This window comes from Mauremys reevesii, linkage group 2, assembly GCF_016161935.1.
Source record: "Mauremys reevesii isolate NIE-2019 linkage group 2, ASM1616193v1, whole genome shotgun sequence".
Classification (NCBI taxonomy): Eukaryota; Metazoa; Chordata; order Testudines; family Geoemydidae; genus Mauremys; species Mauremys reevesii.
In genome coordinates, this window is record NC_052624.1 from 277,399,418 (window position 1) to 277,421,386 (window position 21,969).

At 39.4% G+C, this 21,969-nt stretch overlaps 1 protein-coding gene across 11 annotated transcripts in view; it reads right to left on the minus strand.

Annotated features, from left to right (window-relative positions):
- The window catches only part of TRAPPC9 (trafficking protein particle complex subunit 9), an 825,958-nt gene that overhangs the window by 770,374 nt on the left and 33,615 nt on the right, over positions 1 to 21,969 (minus strand). For all 11 annotated transcript variants that reach the window (XM_039525295.1, XM_039525292.1, XM_039525294.1 and 8 more), the window contains 4 exons: positions 19,388 to 19,509; positions 17,964 to 18,089; positions 13,727 to 13,943; positions 8,671 to 8,814 (listed from right to left, as the gene is read on the minus strand). In XM_039525295.1, coding sequence (XP_039381229.1) covers positions 8,671 to 8,814; positions 13,727 to 13,943; positions 17,964 to 18,089; positions 19,388 to 19,509 — 609 coding nt within the window. The remainder of the gene's footprint in view (positions 1 to 8,670; positions 8,815 to 13,726; positions 13,944 to 17,963; positions 18,090 to 19,387; positions 19,510 to 21,969) is intronic.

The window sequence follows — 21,969 nt, forward strand, 5'->3', positions numbered from 1 at the left end:
GTAGCAGTAAGGGAAGTTGTAATGGGAGAAAAAATAAGAGATTACAAGGCAACTGATTGTAACATCATGGAAAGTTCTGTTCTTACCACAGGTTACCATGGTAACATGTTTAAGTAAATGTTACTAAAATGTTTACAAGAATAAAGGAAACTAAGAACAACCTATGAATAGCAGAGTACCCCAGAATTTATCAGCTGTGAAGTACAGATAAGGAAAAGAAGGCTGAAACCTTCATGCTATGAATAAGGTGTTAGTGTGGTCATAACAGGATAAAAAGGATTTCCTGGCATGGATTGGGTAGGAAGACCCTTTTGGGAAGACCACAGGAGGAATCACCCCTGTATCAATGATCACCTGTTGATACATCCACCAGACTATATCATCTTTGGGTATGTGAGTAGGAATACAGTATGATCTATTAGGTTTTATATATTTGTTTCTGATTGTAACTTTAATCATCTGCTTAGTAAAGCTTATGCTACAGACAAGATTCCTTACTTGTGACTGTGTTTGTGGTTACTGTCCTTTGTGTGTTCCTACAGCCTCTCAACTTTAGAAAAATCACTAAGGGCAACTTCACCCTGTTGATCTTAAAACCGTAGAGAAAAAGGAGCCTGACAGAACTATTAATTCAATTTCAATAAAGGCTACATCTGTAAAGCTTTCACATTAACAATAAATGTGCTTGCTTAGGAAAAGCTGGGTGGTACTGTATAACTGCACAATTATCCAGTTTATAGCCTCTGGAGAGAAATCATGGCAGGCTTGCCTATGCAGTGTGACTGTTGGGGTTCTCACAATGTAGGGAGGGAATCAGGCAGCCTAGAAAATCCCTGATCAGTAAAGAGAGGTGACGGCTGAGCAACAGAGTGCCTAGAGTGGGTACCCTTTCTGGGCCACGAAGCAAAGAAACACAGGTGCAGTTGCCCTAAACTGTGACAACTCATTGAGAATTTGAATTTTATTTGTACTCTATAGGGAGTACCCTTTGTGCTCCCACTTGTAATAGCTCACCCGTACCTCATTATGAAAAACTCCACTTACAATACACACTAGCTTTATGATATTTGGATTGCTCTAACAAGCACTCCAACTTTTAAAATTTAAATATTAAATTACATACAAATTGTAGATTTATCAATGTTAAAGAATAATTTGACATTTAAATTTTTCACAAAACTAATGCATATGTACTCTGTTATAAAAGCAAACATGGCTTGTTCACTTTTCAAAAACCATGGTGCTGCTCTTTTAAAACAAGTTTTACCATATTTAATGTGCATATTAATGACAAGTCCCTGAAGTTTTCATTCACAGCTTTTTTCCCCCAAACACCATTAACACATTAGTTACTTGAACAACTTAGTTTAAAACACCATAAACCCAAGCATAGCACACTGGAGTATGCACTTAATCCTCACTCCCTAGTATTTTAGGTTTAAATCTTTACAGAGATTAGCAGAGAAACCCAACTAGCTCATTTTCCCCCACAAATAAGCCCCTTCACTTTTTTATGTCAGAGCCACAAAGTTATTTCTACTTTGCAGAATTACAATATTGTTGTATATGAATTTATTATGCAGCCAGGCCAATTCAAGATTATCTGTTAAAATAAATGTAACCAGGAAAAAAAGTGTCTCTGAAACAAGACTGAAGCCCTGGAATCAAAAACATGAATTAAAAAAAAATCCAAGACAGAGCAATTTAAAATATTTATTTGAAGGAGTATGATGAAATCCTCAATCATTACCCTGCCCATATTAGACCAAGATCATGTATAAAAACCCTAAGTATTTTACTACTAACAAAACAGTTCACAAAGATTAGCCTGTTGCTTTTAAACATCCTTTCATCTTATTAACCATGGAGCATTAAAGAACAGCTAGCAACTTTTTTTAAAGTGAAAATTAAAAAAAATTAATGCTGCTTCTATACAGAACCATGTTTTTTTTCCTTTCCCCATTCTTTATAACTAAGGAAACTGAAAGGTTATTTTCCCTTCCATCACTGCAGAATTGCTGCAGCTGGGGCCCCTCTTTTGAGAGTGGGGGTTTCCACGGTCAATCACAACACTTAATGAATATCAGGGTTGGCCAATCCCCAACTAAATCATCCCAGCCAAGGTTTTAGCAAGCCTGACCTTAAAAACCTCTAAGGATGGAGATTCCACCACCTCCCTAGGAAACCCATTCCAGTGCTTCACCACCCCCCTAAGGAAAAAGTTGTTCCTAATATCCAACCTAAACCTCCACCACTGCAACTTGAGATCATTACTCCTTGTTCTGTCACTGTTGCACTGTCAACATGGAGCAGTGTGGGACAGCTACTGAAGGCCAGTACCAGTCAACATGAGCAATGCAATGTCTACACTGACATTGCGTTCACCTAATTTTATCAACTGTGACTCTACACCATTGGGGAGGTGGTTTTTCAGCATAGAGAGGCACTTATGTCAGGGAGCCAAATTTAAGGGACGTGTCCACAGCTAGGTTGACATAAGCTGTCTTGTGTCAACCTCACCGTGTAGTGTAGACCTAAGTAAGGCATATGACACCGTTCTTGTGGTACTCACAACCGAGGGTCACTATGTTACATGGTCACCTCCGACAAAAGGGAGTGTCTTGCCTGTGGCAGCTGGGTGTTAGCTCCCTAACACCACCAGACTTTCATCCACTCAAACATGCTCCTCCAGGCTATGCCAGCCCTGTCTTTGTCTTGCAGTTTAAGAAGAGGTGCACCCCAGTCCCAGATTCTCCTTTAAGGGTTCTCCTGTGATGTCCACACTGGCTATTCACAGAAATCCCAGATCCTCTGCTTCCAAAGGAGCAGTGTACTCCAGTTTACCACTTTTACCTTCTATCACAGCTCCTGGATAATGCACAACACTTATTTAAAAAAAAAGTTTAAGAAAAAGACTAGGAGATTCCAATAGAAATAAGAGTGATGGAAACAAATAGTTACAACACAAAACAATTCCACATAAACTAGGCCCTATACCAGGAATGGGCAAACTTTTTGGCCTGAGGCCCATATTGGGGTATAGAAATTGTATGGCGGGCCATGAACGCTCATGAAATTGGGGTTGGGATGTGGGTGGGGGCTCCGGGCTGTGGCAGGGGGTGTGGGGTGGGGCTGAGGATGAGGGCTCCAGATGGGGGTGCAGGCTCTGGGCTGGGGATTAGGGTTTTGGGGTGCAGGAGGGCACTCCAGGCTGGGACCAAAGGGTTCTGAGGGTGGGAGGGGGATCAGGGCTGGGGAAGGGGGTTGGGGTGTGGCTCAAGGGTACAGGCTCTGGGCGACACTTGCCTCAAGCAGCTCCCAGAAGCAGCAGCAGCATGTCCCCCCTCCGGTTCCTACGCGGAGGCACAGCCAGACAGTTCTGTTGTGTGCTGCCCCGTCGCAGGCACCGCCTCTGCAGCGCCCATTGGCCGCAGTTCCTAGCCAATGGGAGCTGCGGGGGCAGCATGCAGATTGGAGCTCCCTGCTGCCCCTGTGCATAGGAGCTGGAGGGGGACAGGCCGCTGCTTCCGGGAGCCCCATGGAGCAACCCCAAACCCTGCTCCCCGACTGGAGCATCAGAGCAGGGCAAGCCCCAGAACCCACTCCCCAGCGGGAGCTCGAGGGCCAGTTTAAAACGGCTGGCGGGCCGGATGTGGCCACAGGCTATAGTTTTCCCACCCCTGCCCTACACTAATAGTTACTTTTTCTGTCTAATAAAGTAGGTTTTCCCCCCAAAGTTCAGTCTGTTGTAGAACTGTATGGCTTGACAGGAACCGAGATCCAATCTTTCATGAAACACCCCAACTCAACAAGATGTCTCCTCAGTGAATGGATGCAGAGCATCTTTCTCCACTCTGTAATATACTGAATCAGTCTTTTGTCTTTATTCGCAGACAGGGTGACCCCATGTGTATCACAATCTTCCTTTTTACCTCAAAGTGATTTCAATTTTTTGAAGTTATCTTTGACAGTTTTCCATGGACTTTTCTGGGGTGGGGCTAAGGTAGACAATTTCATTACATCACTCCCACTTGAATAGGCCATCACCAAGGTATATGATTCCTTGGTGACAAACTCTTAGTCCAAGACCATAAGGCATACTTTTCTATATAGTTACATTATTCCATAAATATTACCCATACACACGTCTGACAATTATGAGTAGCAAGATGTTACAAGTTTTCAGTAGAGCCCTCACATGCTACCATTCCTGGATAAACACCATGAAAGTGGTGTATTAGGTGTAGTGAGTTTGTCAGATCTAAGACAGGAGCTGCTTGTAGAGGCTTGCTTTCTGTTTTTAAAACAGAGATGCTGTAAGGATGAATTGATTAATGTCTGAGACACATTAGGAGCCAAATTTTAAAGGTATTTAGCCACTTAATTCCCATTGAAATCAACAAAAGTTACATGCCTAAATTCTATTAAAAATCTGGGACTAAAATACTATTATGAAGCAATAAATAGATGCGACAATCCCTTTTGTTTAAAAATTATTAAAATATTCCCAAAAATATATTATGAACTTTTCTGGGTTTTGTGCTTCTCAACTCCCCTTATGTTCATTTTTTTCCCCTCTGTGTTTGGTGCTTCAGATATAAAGTAATTTGCTATAAAGACAAAATGAACCAAAAAGAAATCACTGTTGGTAGACATGCTGGGAGTTAACTGCTCTATTCAGTCCATATACAATTACTTGTCAAAGGAAGAAAGGTGACATTAAAAAAAAATGTTTTACAGATGTTATTTGTTTTTTTAATTGCATATATAAGTGGACTAGGCTATATTTCTTTACTGTGTTTAAATAAATTTATCATTCAAACAGCATATCAAGATTTACCTAAGAGTTCAAGAGAAAAATTTGTCTGTTGGGCATATAAACAGTGTCTTTATTTGCTATCCTTTCTATATGACTTTTTCAAACCACTAAACAGAGTGACTCCATTTGGAGCAAAGGAGCTGCTCTCTTTGCTGGAGAGCTGCCAAAGAGAGTCATTCTTAAAACAATTCTTGATGTGTAATTATTTCGTTCAGTTCCCGTTCTCCTACATCTCCAACACAGAAGCAACAATATCAAAAAAGAAAAAGAAACCACAATTTAATTTATGGGGAGCAAAGAACTTGCCTTTGAAAATAGGTGTATTTTAAAAATAAAAAAAAATAAAAACTTTCATCATGGGGTCCTGTGTTGTTACTTAAGGTAATGAAAAAATCTTTGATATAAATTTTATTTATGAAAAAACCAAATCCCTGGGAAGAGGAGAGTAACAGTAGTTGTCACCTTTTGTTTTCCTCTTGGGCCTTGTTTATATTTTCTCCTCCAAAAAAATCCTACCAATGTTAAATCTGATTAATTCTACAACTGACATCAAACATGCTGACAACACTGGCAATCACTGATGTTCTAACTACTGTTTAATGACAAATGTACCAATTCCATCAGAGACAAGGTGGGTGAGACCAACCTTTTACTGGACCAAACTTTGTTGATGAAAGAGACAAGCCTAAAAAGAGCAGCTCTGGGTAGCTTGAAAGTTTGTCTTTTTCATCAACAAAAGTTTATCCAATAAAAAAGATACTTCCTCACCCATCTTGCATCTCTAATATCCTGGGACCAACCCAGCAAACAAACTCCACTGAAATGTAATTTGAAATACAGACAGAAAAAGGGAGGAAATTCAGATGATTGCATCCAACCTCCAGTACTTCTAGCAAGTATAAGTAGTTCTTAGTTAAACCTTGTTGAGTTGTGATTCTATTATGTGCAGCTGCTTAAGGATTGATGTGTCAAACTTAATGATGGCATCACTGACTCATCGCCTTAGAAGGCTATTCAAACTATTAGATTGTGCTTGTCAACAGGTGTTCCCAATATATTCAGTCTAGGAGTATGTGTTTTCTTAACTGCATCTATTACTCAGTTTCAGTCATGTCATCTCAAACACCACATCCCATTATTAAGACTTGCATACACCTAAAAACATCCTTAGTAATGGTTTGAACACAAATAATTACTTTTTAATCCTCCCTCATAAATCAATCCCTTTATGTTTGTGTGTATGCATAATTTGTACAAAGAAAACACTGTAGCATAAGGCAGTCTATCCTATTTGCATATGGAAAATGTTTTAAGATATTTCATTGTAATGTTACACATGAAGCGTAGAATACAAAACAGAAGCTAAGAAACTGGTACAACAGCAGCTTGTTTATGTTAATTTCAGTTATCTTTTGCTTGTGCAATTTTATCCTTCTAATATGTTAAGAGTTAATCTGAGAGTTTGCAATTAACTATTGTTCTTCACCTGTATTCCTTACTCTTTTAAAAAAATATTTTAGAAGAAAACAAATTTACTTGTTCTTGTTTTTCCCCCTCAAATGTGCTCACCATAACTGAATATGGTGGGTCTTTGCCTGGCTGTCCCAAAATAAAGGGAATGGGGCTCCTTTAAGGGGCCCTACTGCACTTGGGATATGAGGGAGAAAATAGAGGGAGGACAGACCAAGTGGGTGCACTGAGCCACCATGAACACTGGTGAGTGGGGGAGAATTATATTTATACACCAGGCAACCAAAAGGAAGTCTCATCAATCACTAATCAGCAGAGTGATTCCTGTAGGGGCAGGGTGGCTGGCTAGGCTCTCTTCCTACAGCAGAGAGAGAGAGAATGTATTGTTTGGATTCCCCTGGTGAAATGGCATCCCATTAATTCAAGACTGCATTTGTTACATCCACAGAACAGCTTAGAATACAAGCCCAACAGTTATTCTTATCAGTGGTGGCATCCAAATACATACAAGGAAGCCCTTGTTGGGGAGGATAATTCAGAGGTATGTGCTCAACTCTTTATGTTTATCCCTTCCTTCAGGATCACGTGAACCGGTCACAGGACTTGGTGACTGATCGTGCAAGCAAAATATTGTGCATCTGGCCAATAGGTAGGGTGGCCAGTTCCCCTTGGAAGCTCATTGCTGGATCTCAGTAGTGAGGCAGCCCTGAGTCACCTTGAACAGAGGGGTGCTCTACGGGGAACAAAATACCAGGTCACACTTAAGGCTAAGATTTTGTCATGGGTATTTTTAGTAAAAGTCATTGACACATCACAGGCAATAAACAAAAATTCATGGAAGCAATGACTTGTCTGACTTTTGCTGCTGCAGCTTCACGGTTTCCCCCTGCCACCGTGGTAGCTGGGGGATCCCCCTCTGCCTGCCGCAGCTGGAACCTGCAGGGGGACCCCGCCCCCCCCCTCCACTCACGGCAGCTGGGAACGGCAGGGTGACCATATTTCTTAAAGAGAAAACAGGACACCCCGAGCCACTTGCCCTAGATGTCCCCCTCCCCACCCTCTCACAAGGCTGTCGCCTTGTCACTGGAACCCTAAGGATGGCCCCCTCAGGAGACTGTCACCCGTAGCTGGGACCCTGCCAGGGCCCCAGTGGCTGCTTGCTCCAGAGTTCAGAAGTCCCTGGGGCTGAAGCAAAGAATGTCACAGAGGTCTCTGAAAGTCAGATTCCATGACTTCCATGACCTCCGTGACATAAACGTAGCCTTGGTCATAGTCAATGTTTGAGCCTGCCGGCACTGAGCCAAAACATCCAAGCAGCCAGTTTCCCAGAGATTCACAGCTGGTTCTTAGTGACTAGGTGAATTTGAGTTGGCGTGGCAAAAGGTGCATGTTCTGGGACCAGCTGATGCCCTTTTTATACTCTGGCAGCCAGAAAGCAGCCACTAGAAATTATTATAGTATACCTGGAGTAAAAACTATTTAGATTTTGGTATTTGGTTTATTTAATCATAAGGGCATAGAGATTTAAATCAGATCTAGGTGGACCTTTTCCTGGGAGCAACTGTGAAATGCTGTAGTAGAGGGAATGCTGGGTTGCTGCCAGGCCTCCATGGGTTGACAAGGCCAGAAGATGTGTGAAACATCCGAAATTCAGAGGATTGGTGAATTTGGTGGATTACACACAAAATAAAAAAATAAAATGAAACCTGGTACCAGAGTTATCCAGGGACAACAGGATACATCTCTTCAACCAGAGAGTAGATATAGTTTTAGCTGACATTACGAAGGGAACTATTAACTATCCAGGAACTCAAATGGGGGTTGAGGGAATGAAGCAAAACTAATTCCTGATCCCTCCCTGTGTCCAGTACAGGTAATTGATAAAATGGGGACACCATTTCCTGATTAACAGGAGTTGGAAATGGCTTTAGCTGAAGGCATCCCATAAGGAAGCTAGGAAAAGGGGATTGAATCTCCTATCACCTGGTACAGTGGGATGATCACACCCCTTTTTTAGCCCACCCTGAACCCTAACATAAGGAAAGAGGAGCAAGGTCTCAATAATGGACTGAGACCAGGGTAGGAAAGGCTCACAGCAGCCCTCCCAAGTAGGTGAAAACAATTAAGGAAGAAATGATGACCTGTACTGTACAATTGATTGCTGAGTATTCCCAGATATGTTAAGCATACAAAGATACGGCCTAATTAACACCACATCCACTGCACCTCGTCTTTCTTCTGTGCTCCTGGGACAAAGTTCACTCAATCCCCTTTAAGGTGACACCTCTAGAACTTAATTTAAGTACATTTCAATGCATTAATAGCACATCACATCTTCACTATCATACAGAAAAAAGTAATTTACCTATAAAAAATCCTACCTTGATCAGAGAGAAAATCCAACATGGTTTGGAGAAGGAAGGACAAGTGTCGGACAGAAAGAGCAGGGTTTCCCATTCTTCTTGAAGCATACACTAACTCATGAAGCAAACGCATTTGCACTGCAGCCCATCCTTTATGAGTTCCTATAAAATAAACAGGAAATCACTTGTGTTACATTTTTAATAAAACCTAAAGTAGCTTAAAAAATATAATTACATTTGGTTCTGCTACAGATCCTAAATAAGCAATATATTGGTGTTTATATAAAAGCTACAAAGAATCCTGTGGCACCTTATAGACTAACAGACGTTTTGTAGCATGAGCTTTCGTGGGTGAATACCCACTTCTTCGGATGCAAGACTTATATAAAAGCTGAAGATTTTAACTTGAAAAAAGCAGTAGAGATAATGGTGGGGTGTGGTTGTGTTTCTCTTTTTGTACTAGAGTGAACCTACATGTAAAACATTTAAAAAATTAAAATTTCATTTCATATCCTCTTCCAAATTGCAAAGATAAATTTAGTGTGTAGTGGAAGAGGAAGTTACTTACTTGTAATAACTGGAGGTTCTTCAAGATGTGTAGTTCCTATCTGTATTCCACTGTGAGTGTGCACATCCGCTCATGTGACTAGAGTTGGAGAATTCTTGCAAGTAGTGTTGTTGGTCCGCGCACGCGCCTTTGCCCTCCTTGTGTTTCCAACTGAGGGCATAAAGGGCAGAGCAAACGAACGGCCTCTCCAGTTCCTTCTCTACCACAAATCTAATAAAGATTCAAAGCAGAGGGGAAGGAGGATGGATAGTGGAATACAGATAGTGACCACATACCTCAAAGACTCTCCAGTTACCAAAAGGTAAGTAACTTCCTCTTCTTCTGCAAGTGCTGGTCCCTATATGTATTCCACTATGGGTGAATGATGAGCAGTACTCAAGTAGAAGGAAGGTGCAAGGATGCAGACAGCAGAGTCATTTGGAGGATCACGGTACCAAAAGTTGTCAGCAGAGGAATTCTGCACTTGAGCATACCATCTCACAAACAAGTGGATGGAACTTCATGTACTTGCCTGGCAAATGTCAAGTAAAAGTACTTCCACTGAAGTTGCTTGTGCTCTTGTAAAATGAGCCCTCACCCAATGAAGGAAAGGAAGATGCAACAATTGGTAGTGGAGCAGGATACAACCTGAGGTCCATTTAGAGATCCCCTTAGAGGACATAGCTTGACCTCACACTCATTCTGCTATAGCAATGAAATTTGCTAGTTTTCTGGTTGGTTTTGTCCTTTGCAGGTTGAAGGCGGGAATGTAGTCTCCCCTCTTCCTAGATGTATGAAGTTGTTGTGTTTTTTGGTTGTTTTTTTTTGGAGGGGGTGGGGGGACACACCACAAATGGATTAGCTGGTTTAATGAAACTCCAAAACTACTTTTGGGGTAAAGTTCACATGTACTCATAAAGAGACGTTGTCCTTACGGAATATGGAGTATTCCAGATCTGTCATCGGGGTACCAGGTCACCTACCCTCCTGGCTGAGGTGATGGCCCACAAGAAATACAACTTTAAGTGAAAAAATGAGACATGGAACATATAGCAATAGTTCAAAAGGGAGGATTAATGAGTGATGAAAGTACGAGTTTTAAGTCCCAGTGAGGAGTAGGTTTCCTTACTAGTGGGAAGGTTCTGATGTGGCCCTTCAAATATCTGTCAATGCAGAAGTGAAAATTGAATAACCATCTGATAGTGGACAGCATATGATTGGTGCCAGGTGGACTTATATAGAACTGAGAGAAAGCCCAAACATTCTGAGAGAAAGAAGACAGTCCAAAATAAAGGGAAAATCTGCTGACTCCGAAAGATGTGTTTCTGCTGTGCACAAATGGAAAAATGCTTCCACTTGGCTAAATAGCATTATTTTTCTGCTATTAAAGATGGTTTGTACAGCTTCAGAGCAGGAATGTTCCAGTGTTGATGCCCATCCAAAAACCAAAACATGAGATGAAGCACTTTGGGGTTTGGATGGTTGATCCTGCCCTTCTCAAGAAATCAGGAAAGGATTGGATGCTTATTGGAGAATAAGTTGATATTTGTAGGAGATTCAGGAACCAAAACTGTGCGCCAACTGAGGGCAATAAGAATGACATACTTTGTCCTGACAAATTTTCCAAAAGACCTGAAATAGTAGCAGTAAGGAAGGAAAGGCACAGCTCAGCTGCTCTCTCCAGGGGAGAAGGAGATCACCACCCTGGGGGTATGTCTACACTACGGAATTATTCCGATTTTACAGAAACCGTTTTTTTAAAACAGATTGTATAAAGTCGAGTGCACGCGGCCACACTAAGCACATTAATTCGGTGGTGTGCATCCATGTACCGAGGCTAGCGTCGATTTCCGGAGCGTTGCACCGTGGGTAGCTATCCCATATTTCCCGCAGTCTCCCCCGCCCACTGGAATTCTGGGTTGAGATCACAATGCATGATGGAGCAAAAACAGTGTCGCAGGTGATTCTGGTTAAATGTCGTCACTCAATCCTTCCTCCGTGAAAGCAATGGCAGACAATCATTTCGCGCCCTTTTTCTCTGGATTGCCCTGGCAGACGCCATAGCATGGTAACCATGGAGCCCGTTTAGCCTTTTTTCACTGTCACTGTTTGTGTACTGGATGCTGCTGACAGATGCGGTACTGCAGTGCTACACAGCAGCATTCATTTGCCTTTGCAAGGTAGCAGAGACTGTTACCAACCCTATTGCACCGTCTGCTGCTTTGGAAATTGGCGATGACAGTTACCAGTCATATTGTACTGTCTGCTGCTGTCACGGGTGCTCCTGGCTGGCCTCGCTGAGGCCGGCCGGGGGCGCATGGACAAAAATGGGAATGACTTCCCAGGTCATTCCCTTCTTTATGTTTTGTCTAAAAATAGTCAGTCCTGTCTAGAATATGGGGCAAGTCTACTAGAGAACCAGAGAGCACAGCTGCTCTGGGTCAGAGCCCCAGATATCCCGTAGAAACAAAGAGCTGCATGCCATTCTAGGGGGTGCCTCTGCAACAACCCCACCCGTTGCTTCCTTATAGGGAAAAAGTTACATAAAAAGGTTTACAAAAAGTATAATAAAGACAAATTTAATAATCATGTCATTCAGCTTATAAACAGCTCAAGTAACTTCAATAAACAATTTTTAACTCCTTCAAAAACAACTTATCTGAAACAACCAAACGATCTATGATGAACAGGCTAATGTAAAACTTACACAGGTAAAAAATATTTTTAAGATAAACTATAAAATTATAGCTGCGTAATAATGACTGCGCTTGGAAACAATGTTTTTATTTCTATGGCAGCTATAAACTCAGTATATGAGATGATGAAACTGAAAATTGGTGCAACAGCAGTCACATCCAGCACATGAGCCTCATCAGTAGCATAAAATCATAAAATCCACATTCCATTCTCAAGGAGCTGACTGAGGAGATATCTGAGCCATTAACAATTATCTTTGAAAAGTCATGGAAGATGGGATAGATTCCAGAAGACTGGAAAAGGGCAAATATAGTGTCAATCTATAAAAAGGGAAATAAGGACAACCTAGAGAATGGACAATTTAATCTAAATCTGCTATGCTGTAGTTTGAACCCATTGCTTCTTGTTCTGCCCTCTGTGGCAAGACAGAACAATTTTTCTCTATCTTTTTTATGGCAGCCTTTCAAGTATTTGAAGACCACTATCATGTCCCACTTAATCTCTTCTTTTCCAAACTAAACATACCCAGTTCTTCAGCCTTTGCTCATATGGCTTGCATTCCATACTTTGATCATCCTTGTCACTCGCCTCTGGACCCTTTCCAGTTTCTCTACATCCTTTCCAGTTTCTCTGCATCCTTGCTATACATCAGTGACCAAAACTGGACACAGTACCCGGGCTGAGGCCTAACCAGCACCAAGTAGAGTGGTACTATCTTCTCCCATGACTTGTATGCTATGCTTCTGTTAATGCAACCCAAAACTGCATTTGCTATTTTTTGCAACAGTATCTCATTGCTGACTCATGTTGAGTTGTGATCCACCATCACTCACAGATCCTTCTCAGCGGTGCTATTTGCCAAGCCAGTTTTCCCCCATTCTGTATTGGTGCATTTGGTTTTTCTTCCCGAAGCATAGCAGCTTACATTTGTCTTTTTTGAATTTCATTTTCTTGTACATAGCCAAGTGCTCCAATTTATCAAGATCACTTTGAATTTTAGCTTTATCCTGCACAGTGTTTGAAACCCTCCCTAGCTTTGTGTCACCTGCAAATTTGATCAGAATGCTCTCTATTCCTACATCCACGTCATTAATAAAGGAACCCCACTGGAGATCTCCTTCCTATCTAACACCATTCCATTAATAGCTATTCTTTGTTTACGGTTGTTTATGTATCCACTTATGGTAGTTCTACCAAGACAGCATTTCTCCAACTTACTTATGAGAATGTCATGTGGGACTGTCGAAAGTCTTAATAATATACCAGGTTTTTAGCATGTCCACTGCATTCACCCATACATCGAACCAGTTACCTTGTTAAAAGAAGGAAATCAAGCTGGTTTGGCATTTGTTCTCAGTAAAGCCATGCTGATTGCTAGTGATCCCTCCTTCATCCTCCAGGTATTTGCAAACTGAACGTTTTATACATTGCTCTAGTAGCTTCCCAGGTATCGAGGACAGGCTGATTGGTCTATAGTTCCCTGGTTCCTCCTTTTTTCTCTTTTTAAAGATTACATTAGCCCTTCTCCAGTCTTTCAGGACTTCTCCTGTCATCCATGAGTTTGCAAATAATATTGCAAATGACTCCAAGATTTCTTCTGCTAATTCCTCATTTCTAATACATTTTATTTGAGTACAGTTTGATGGGCTACTGACATTCCTAGATATGATCAGAATTTCATATTTATTGAACAAACAGAAGCAGTATTAGCAAAGACAAAGATGCTTCTTTCTAGAATTGCTGGCATCAGATTGAAGTGGATGGAGTTGTTTTTGATGCAATTTAGTTACACTAATGCAGAAACCAGCAGTCTGAGCCTCAGAAACTTACCTTTGCTGAAGTCCTTCGGATCCAAAGACAGACTGTATCCAGGAAGCGTCTCCAAAAGCAGTTTGTAGCAGGCCCGCCAACCTGGCTCTGATATGCTAGGTGCCACACATTGCATTGCTGCTACACGCTTGAAGAACGCAGACTTTCGGTGAAATCCAATACGTTCATACAATTCAGAGAGAATGCTGTAACGCTGGATTTTTTCTTCTTCAGAAAGCTGAAATGTAAAAAAGAAGAGAAAAGAGAGTGAAGTACTTTTTACTATGCTAAAATGTTAAAAATGTAACAACTGAAAAATACATAGAAAACATATCAAAGACAATGAAGGAGCCAGCATTATAGACCCCAATGATCTTGCATATTATAAGCAAACAAGCAAATAATCTCTGGTCCTGGCCCCATTAGCAGGTTTCTATATCTGCTCTAATGCCTGTGTCCTGAATTTTTTACCAAGCCTTTACACTAGGACCTGCATTTTCTAGCCTGTTTTATATTATCTGCACTTTATATGACCTAGGGTTTAGATCACTGGACTGGGACTCAGGAGATGTGGGTTTTATTCCTGGCTCTGCAAGTCATTTGTCCCCCTGTGCCTCAGTTTCCCCATCTGTAAAATGGAGATAATGATACTCATCTCCTCTGTAAAGCTTTGGGACATATGGATGAAAAAGCACTACATCATATTAAAAAGATGACATTGTAAGTTGCACTTCAGAATTCAATAGACTATGGATAAGTGAAATTTTTATGTAGCATTTTGTCATTTCAAAGGAACCCTAAGAAGTTAATGACAATGAAAAATACCCTGATCTGGTTGAAATAAAAGGGGAATTTTAGCTTGAGAGAATGTAATTGCCTAAATTAGAATTTGGCTAGAAAATCAAAATTGATGCTCCTAGCTCTGGGAAAAAATTGCAAAAGATAGCCCTGAAGTGAATAAACCATACAGTTAACAGCAGCCATCAAACTGGCATGTCAGGAATAATGCCCACAAGTAACAGGATGTTTGTTTTAAGTTTCATCGGAAAGACAAAGCCTCCAGTGGGATGATGTTTCTTAGGGTACGTCTACGCTACCCGCTGGATCGATCTATCAGGGATCGATTTATCGCATCTAGTGTAAATCAGTATTATATTAAAGCACACTAAGGAACATTACAAAGAGATTACTCACTACAATATATACTACTGTAATGTATATTATATAAATTACTCACAGGACAAAGAATGCCTAGAAAGCCACCAATATTTAGACATCTACATAAAAAACTCAAAAATAGCTAAAAAATAAACTTCAAAAAATGAAACTGATAAACCAAAAAAAGCTGAAGCCCTAATTATATTCATGCATGTGGAACTCTAGTGTCAAGAATGCACATTTCTTACAGATTTTACCATCTTGTAAATTTCCAAGCCTTTTTCAATAGACTAACGAATTCAGAAAAAAGGACAATAGTCGTCCCAGCTTAATCCTTCTTTGATTTTACAAATTTCTAAGTACAATGTAAATATTAATCCTCATGCTTCTGGACAAAAGCATATAGCCCACTGGAGTCAGGAAACGGACAGTGAAAAGCTTAATCTTGATAGGCATCAAATAGTATGAAAGAACAAACTTGATCAAAACATAAAAGTTCACTCTAGTTTATACCGAAGTGCAGCAGCTGTGTGATATCCAATTTCAGCTCACTATTTCTCTCTTGTTTAACTATAAAGCATTCACTGAAGTTAAATAGAGAAAAAATGTCTTGTTTTGGAAAAGTCAGAGGCTGTTAGAGAATATTTTCAGTTCTGTAACATCCTAGTAACAAGCAATAAGTTCTGACGAAGTGAGTATTCAGCCATGAAAGCTTATGCTCCAATACGTCTGTTAGTCTATAAGGTGCCACAGGACTCTTTGTTGCTTTTTAAAGTTCTTGTAGTGTATCACTGCTGACAGCTACTGTACAATATATAGCTTGGGCAAACAACCCATAATACGAGACTTTAAATCACTGACAACTATCATAAAAAAAGTACGTTTGATAACTTTAAAGGTGTGAACGCAACTTCACTCAAAAAAGTCACTAATGTACAAAGGAAAAAACTAGTGTTTAAGTAACTCTTAGTCTCAATCCTGGAGCATCTAAAGGCAAAGAGTATAGGAGTTCAATGAAAAACATCTGTCACTACCTAATTGGGGCAGTCTAAGTTTAGAGTCCAGCAGTGCTTCTCAGAGGAGCCAACTGACAAACCATCTCTCCCTCTCCCCAAGAGCCAAGTGCCAATGCTTCAAATTCAACCCCCGCAAAGTTCCAAACAAGCAGTCTGGGTAGAGCTTTTGTCCTGAAGCCCAAGCCTCTATGTCTCCATGTACCCAGTGGCAGGTGTTCTTTGAGGTCTTCGTCCCGTAACATACCCCATCATACAATTATGCTTAATATTTATCCTAAGACAGTATCTTATAACAATTTTCATATCAACTTAGTTCTTTTTCCACAACCTCAAAGGAAGATTCCAGTCATAACGTGTGATACTTAAGTATTTATTAGACAAGAACATAGGTGCTATAAATGAATTTTCAAAACAATATTTAGATACATCTGTCAGTGTCTCTTGTTCATTGTAACTGATAGAGGAAGACAAAAGAATTATAATGCATCTAGCCATCTGTGCAACATATAAAGGAAATGGTAGGCCTCTTATTTCTAATCTGAAGAGTGTTAAAGCAAAAGTAAGGAGAACAATACAATGACAGAAGATTCAAGCCTATGGAAAATCCATCCAGAGCCAAGGTGTATTGCTCCAAAATACCTGCAGAAGAGAGCTGGTAAAGCTTGGCATTGTCATTTCAGACAAAAATCTACAGCCACACTGCCCCACTCATCCAATTTAACACATCTATCTTTAGTAATAATTACACTAGTATCTAATAATTTAATTTGATCTATTTTTCATATATTTTAAGGCCAGAAAAAACTGCTGTCTAACCTCTTACATATCACAAGCCAAAGAATTTCACCTACTGATTTATGCCACAACTTCTTGTTGAACTAGGGCGTATCTTTTAGTAAGACATCCATCTTTATTTTAAAAGACTTCAAGTGATGGAGATTGCTCCACTTGCCATGGTAAATTGTTCTAATGGTTAATTATCCTCATTGTTTAAAAAAATTGCTTTATTTTAATCTAAATTTCTAGTTTCAACTTTTAGTCACGGGATCTTTTTATGCTTCCCTTCCTAGATTAAAGAGCTCTGCACCAATAGAAACCTTTACTCCAGCACATACTGTTACATCTTTGTTATACATTTTCTAAACACAGAGGAAGACAGTCCTTTGTCTTCAGAACATACAATCTGGGAATCATTCTCCAGAAGAAATTTTTCCATTCAGCCACTTGATTGGTAGTTCAGAGGACTCAGAATGTGGAGCATTCAGACAACAAATTGGCCTCTACCCACTTGACAAGCAAAAATGACTCAATGCTTTGATCTCTAAACCTATTCCCTCCACTAGTACAGTAATAGAGATTCACCTAGTCAGATGTCCTGCAGGGAAGAACTATACATCCCTTCTGCAAGTGACAGCTGAATGAAGTGATCACTGCCATTGTACCAACCTGTTAAGGATGTGTTTTCTACACATAACTGCAGGCTGGAAGTGCCAAGTGTGAATCATTCCACAAGTTCCAGGACATATTCATAGAATTTCTCTTTCAAAAAATCACATTGTCTGAGTTGACAAGTGTCCAGTTGAGGCTCACCATAAGACCCTCACCATATGAAAGACATTCACGTAATGTGATATATTTTTATGCTGGGCTCTGAGTCTGGTTTTCAGTGGTTTGAATTTTTTTAAACAAAATATACCATATTGTACATATAATGTTCATATCTCACATAACAGACGCAGCTGAGGAATAATAGGTATGATACAACTGATAGTGTGGCCAATTTTCTCTAGCATAGCTTTCCAATAAGACCTTTGACAGCTGGGCATCCCTAAGACACTTTTATTCTTCACTTCAAGAGTATCACCAGTAGTCTTCAATCTCATACACCAAGCTTCTACATTTAGATGGAGTTGTTAGTGTTTCTAACATGCTTTGAGATCATGGGATGTAAGGTGCTAAAGAGGTGTAAAGCATTAGTTTCAAGACAGAATAGCAAAACAAGGTTCCTAAATTCAAGGATTTTTCACCCCTTAATGATTTTTTCATTCTGAGTTTAAAAAAAACCCAACAGTTTATACACTCACCTGACGAAGGTTGATATAAACTGCGTTCTGAAGAAACTCAGAAGCTTCCATGCTTCTTTTCTGTATTGCTAGGACTCTCACTGCCTTCACACAGGCTTCCAACTCAATCACACCAGCATTTTTATACTTGAAAAGAGGAAACAAAAATAACCAAAGTGCCTTAATATACAAGCATGCCTCTCTTTGTCAGGCTTGAAAAATGTTTGTGCATGCAACTCACACATTTCATTCTTTTCACTTCACCAAAATCCATACAATTACCTCTGAACACTAATGATTACATTGTTTGATTAGCAACTTATGATGCACACTAATGAACAACAATTCATCCTTAAAGAACTGCTAAATCCTCGGTGTAATTTTTACTACCTGTATATAACAGTTTTCTTTGTTTGGAGATTCTTCTTTCTTTGCAAACATGACATTAAAACCCATATTTTTAAAAACTCTGTTTTAGAACAATGCAAAATAAATGTTTTGAAACGTAAAGAAGGGGATGACAGAACTGAACAAAACGTTAAAATACAGCTAGGTACTGTTATGTAATACTGTGAAATGTATCCGTTGTACAGATAAGGATATCCAGTTACGCTGATGCAAAAGGGAATTTATAATACAAAGGTTTTTCACTCTAAACAGAAGTTTACAGCTACCTTAACACCATATGCTCTGAGGATGCAGTCTAGACACAGAAATCTGGAAAAAGGGTCCAGTATGGCTGATGGCTTTAAAAGTTCCTTTTAGTCTCCATTTAAGGATCAGCCAAAATACTATTTGCCTTTACTATTTCTTCAGGTCCCCCCGCCTCCTCCTTCACACGCTCCTGAGACTATGTTCTAAATATTTCATTCCAGGAAAGGTACCATTAGTTGCAAACCCTTCAATAAACTCAAGACACCTCTCAAAGATTGCTCCAGCATACATATAGTATGTTAGTCAGCTTACACAGTAACATGTCAATGATAAACATACGCATGAATATTCAAAAGTACAACTGTGCCCACCAATTAACAGAGAACTTTCCCAAAATAACTAGCATTAACAAAAGCACTTCAAAAAAATATATACTAATTAATCTACAGGCATTACAGTCTAAAGGCACAAGTGGTGCAGTACACAATACAACTCAACAGAAAATCATAGTTTGAGGTTGGTCCCTTGTAGTGTGAAGGCTTAACCAGAATTCTGAAATAGCCAGATCCCCTGTCAGAGAGCAGACTCTGTATGCCCTCTGTGTGCTGAACTGTTAGAAGTTACTCATGTTTCTTACAACATTATTGTACCCTTACACAAATGAAAAGAACATGCCAACATTTATATGTACTTTATAAGGCAGGTGATCTTTAACACCAACTAAAAATGCATTGACAGTACACTGGAATTGATGCATGTATGGAAATTTTTCATAATGCACATAAGGTTACCTTGCTGTAGTAAGAAATGGCCTCTTTATATTTATCTATGATGTCTTCAGGACCAAGGCAGTTCTTGGCACGTCCTATTTCAGCACTGGTATCTGCATTGATACCATTTGAAGTGAGGGCACCTATAGTGGAACAGAGTAAGGAATGTGCAGGAAGCTTCTGGTTAAAATTAAACATATCTAATAAGCTAGAATACAAAATAGGTTTCAGTGACGTGTACATAATGAATAAATAAAGAAGCCATGTCCTGGCTGAGTGACAAATGACTGTAGAATATTATGCCTTACTAAAATGAACTAAAAAATTAATTCAATCATAAAAAAAGGCAAACAGGAGATATAGCTATTTGGTTATGAAAGAGCATTCAATATATGAATTTATGGTCTCCTATACCTACTTCTATGTTCAGACTTCGTTTAAAAAAGGGTTTTACTTCAAGAATTAAACCATAGCCCATTCAAAATTATACAATTTAACTTTGAGAAGCTTTACATTTGTATGATTTATGTTTTAAGTTTAAATTTTATATTTTTAAAAATTTAGTGAACAATTTTACATAACAAATTTCATAAGTTTTACCAGTCAGAATCACTATCAAAACACTCCGAAATCCTTTAAAATGAACTTTTCTCTTTCATATATCCAACCTCAGAAAACCATAGGAAAACAAATAAGCCTTGCAGCACATCCTAAAGGCCATCAAATCTGAGCCTATCATACCAAGGATACAGGAAGCAAGTTCACCTCCTGAGGACTCCCTAACCAAGTACATATTGCAATCAGCGCCCTCCAACTCTCTGACCTCCCTCCAGGCCTGTTTAACACTAATCCCTGTTATTCCCCTTTGCTTAAATTTTCCCTTCTTTGACACAATCCTTTTATTTTAATTTTTTATTTTGGGAAAGAGATTAAGCAATGAGACATGTGCCCATTACCACCTTAATTCCTTTGCTTGTATGTTTATCCTTGTCCATTTGTGTTTTGTCTTTTTAAGTTGCAAGCTCTTCAAGGAACGGGACCATATAGCCCATGGGTTTAGAGTCTAGCACAATAGGGCCCAAATCCTGATTGGGTCCTTTGGAGGCTCCCGCAACAAACAATAACCATTGTCCTTGCTAAGAATTCAAAAAAGCTCTTCCTATTATTTAGAGTAAACTATGGACCTGAATAATGAAATTATCATCATTACAATTGGAATATTGAGCAATTTTCGAAGTTTTTATTTTAGAAGTTATATCTAAGTACAACAGAATTTTATTGTACAAATCCATTTAGCACGTATTTAACTTTTTTTTCATGCAACATGATACTAGTATATATGATACTATATTTATCAGATAGGAACATATAGCTCTGGAGAGTTTTACAAATGTTTTACAGCTCCAAGTCCATTTATTAGAAATGTCATTCTATACAGAAGTCAGTGATAAGAAGCGATACAGATTTACTATTTTGAAAATCTAAAAGCTGAAATGACAATTTCTGTAAAGTTCTATTTAACAGGATGCTTTCACAACTGTCAGTTTAGAAAACAGAATTATAACTTCTTTATATAAATGTGCATGATTATTCAAAGATTATATTGTATGTACGATATATCAATAGCGATTTAGGCGTAAGTGCTCTTAACATTTAGCAGTGGACTAAATTTTGGTTCCAATGATATTTATTGGCCTACTATGAAACATTCGAGTATTTTTCAAGTCAAATATTACATAAAACAAACAGCCTAAAACCGGAAGAAAATGTTAACAAGCTAGATTGGGGAACAGAACCTCACACAAAATCCAGTATATAGTCTCAATGTGAAACCATCCTGAACACACAAATTGTGTTAAGTTTTTAATAAATTGTTCAGAATTCTGAAGATCTAATACAATGATGGTAGTTCATTCCCACGTAAAATAATTATTTTATGGCTACACATTCTACACACTGTGTGTGTTTCATTTATCAATTACTGGCCTCCATGTAACAATTCCTTCACCATTAAGAGTCCATATTGGATCTATGTATGTTTCACACTGGATATTATTGCATACTTGACCAAAGATGGAAGTGACAGAAAAACCATCCATTACAAATAATGATAGGACTAATGATTACTTTGCATCCCCCATTAGTAACCTGTGGACAATCTTAAATAAAGATGTGAGAACTGATGAATTAGTTAATATTGTACATCAAGTTTTCAGAGTATGATTTGCTTTGATAAGATATTGATATTCACAGGCCTATACTCCAACTTATTCAACCAATAAAATATCAGAATATTGTGCAAAATTATACTGAACGGATATGTTTCATAAGAGACCTATTTTGATATAGATGATGATTCAACAATACAGTACTGTTGCAAAAAAGCAAACAATCTTGGGGCTGGTCTATGCTGGGGGGGGGTGTCGATCTAAGATACGCAACTTCAGCTACGTGAATAGAGTAGCTGAAGTCGAAGTATCTTAGATCGATTTACCTCGGGTCCTCACAGCACGGGATCGATGTCCGCAGCTCCCCCGTCGACTCTGCTACCGCCGCTCGCTTCGGTGGAGTTCCGGAGTTGATGGGGAGTGCGTTCGGGGATC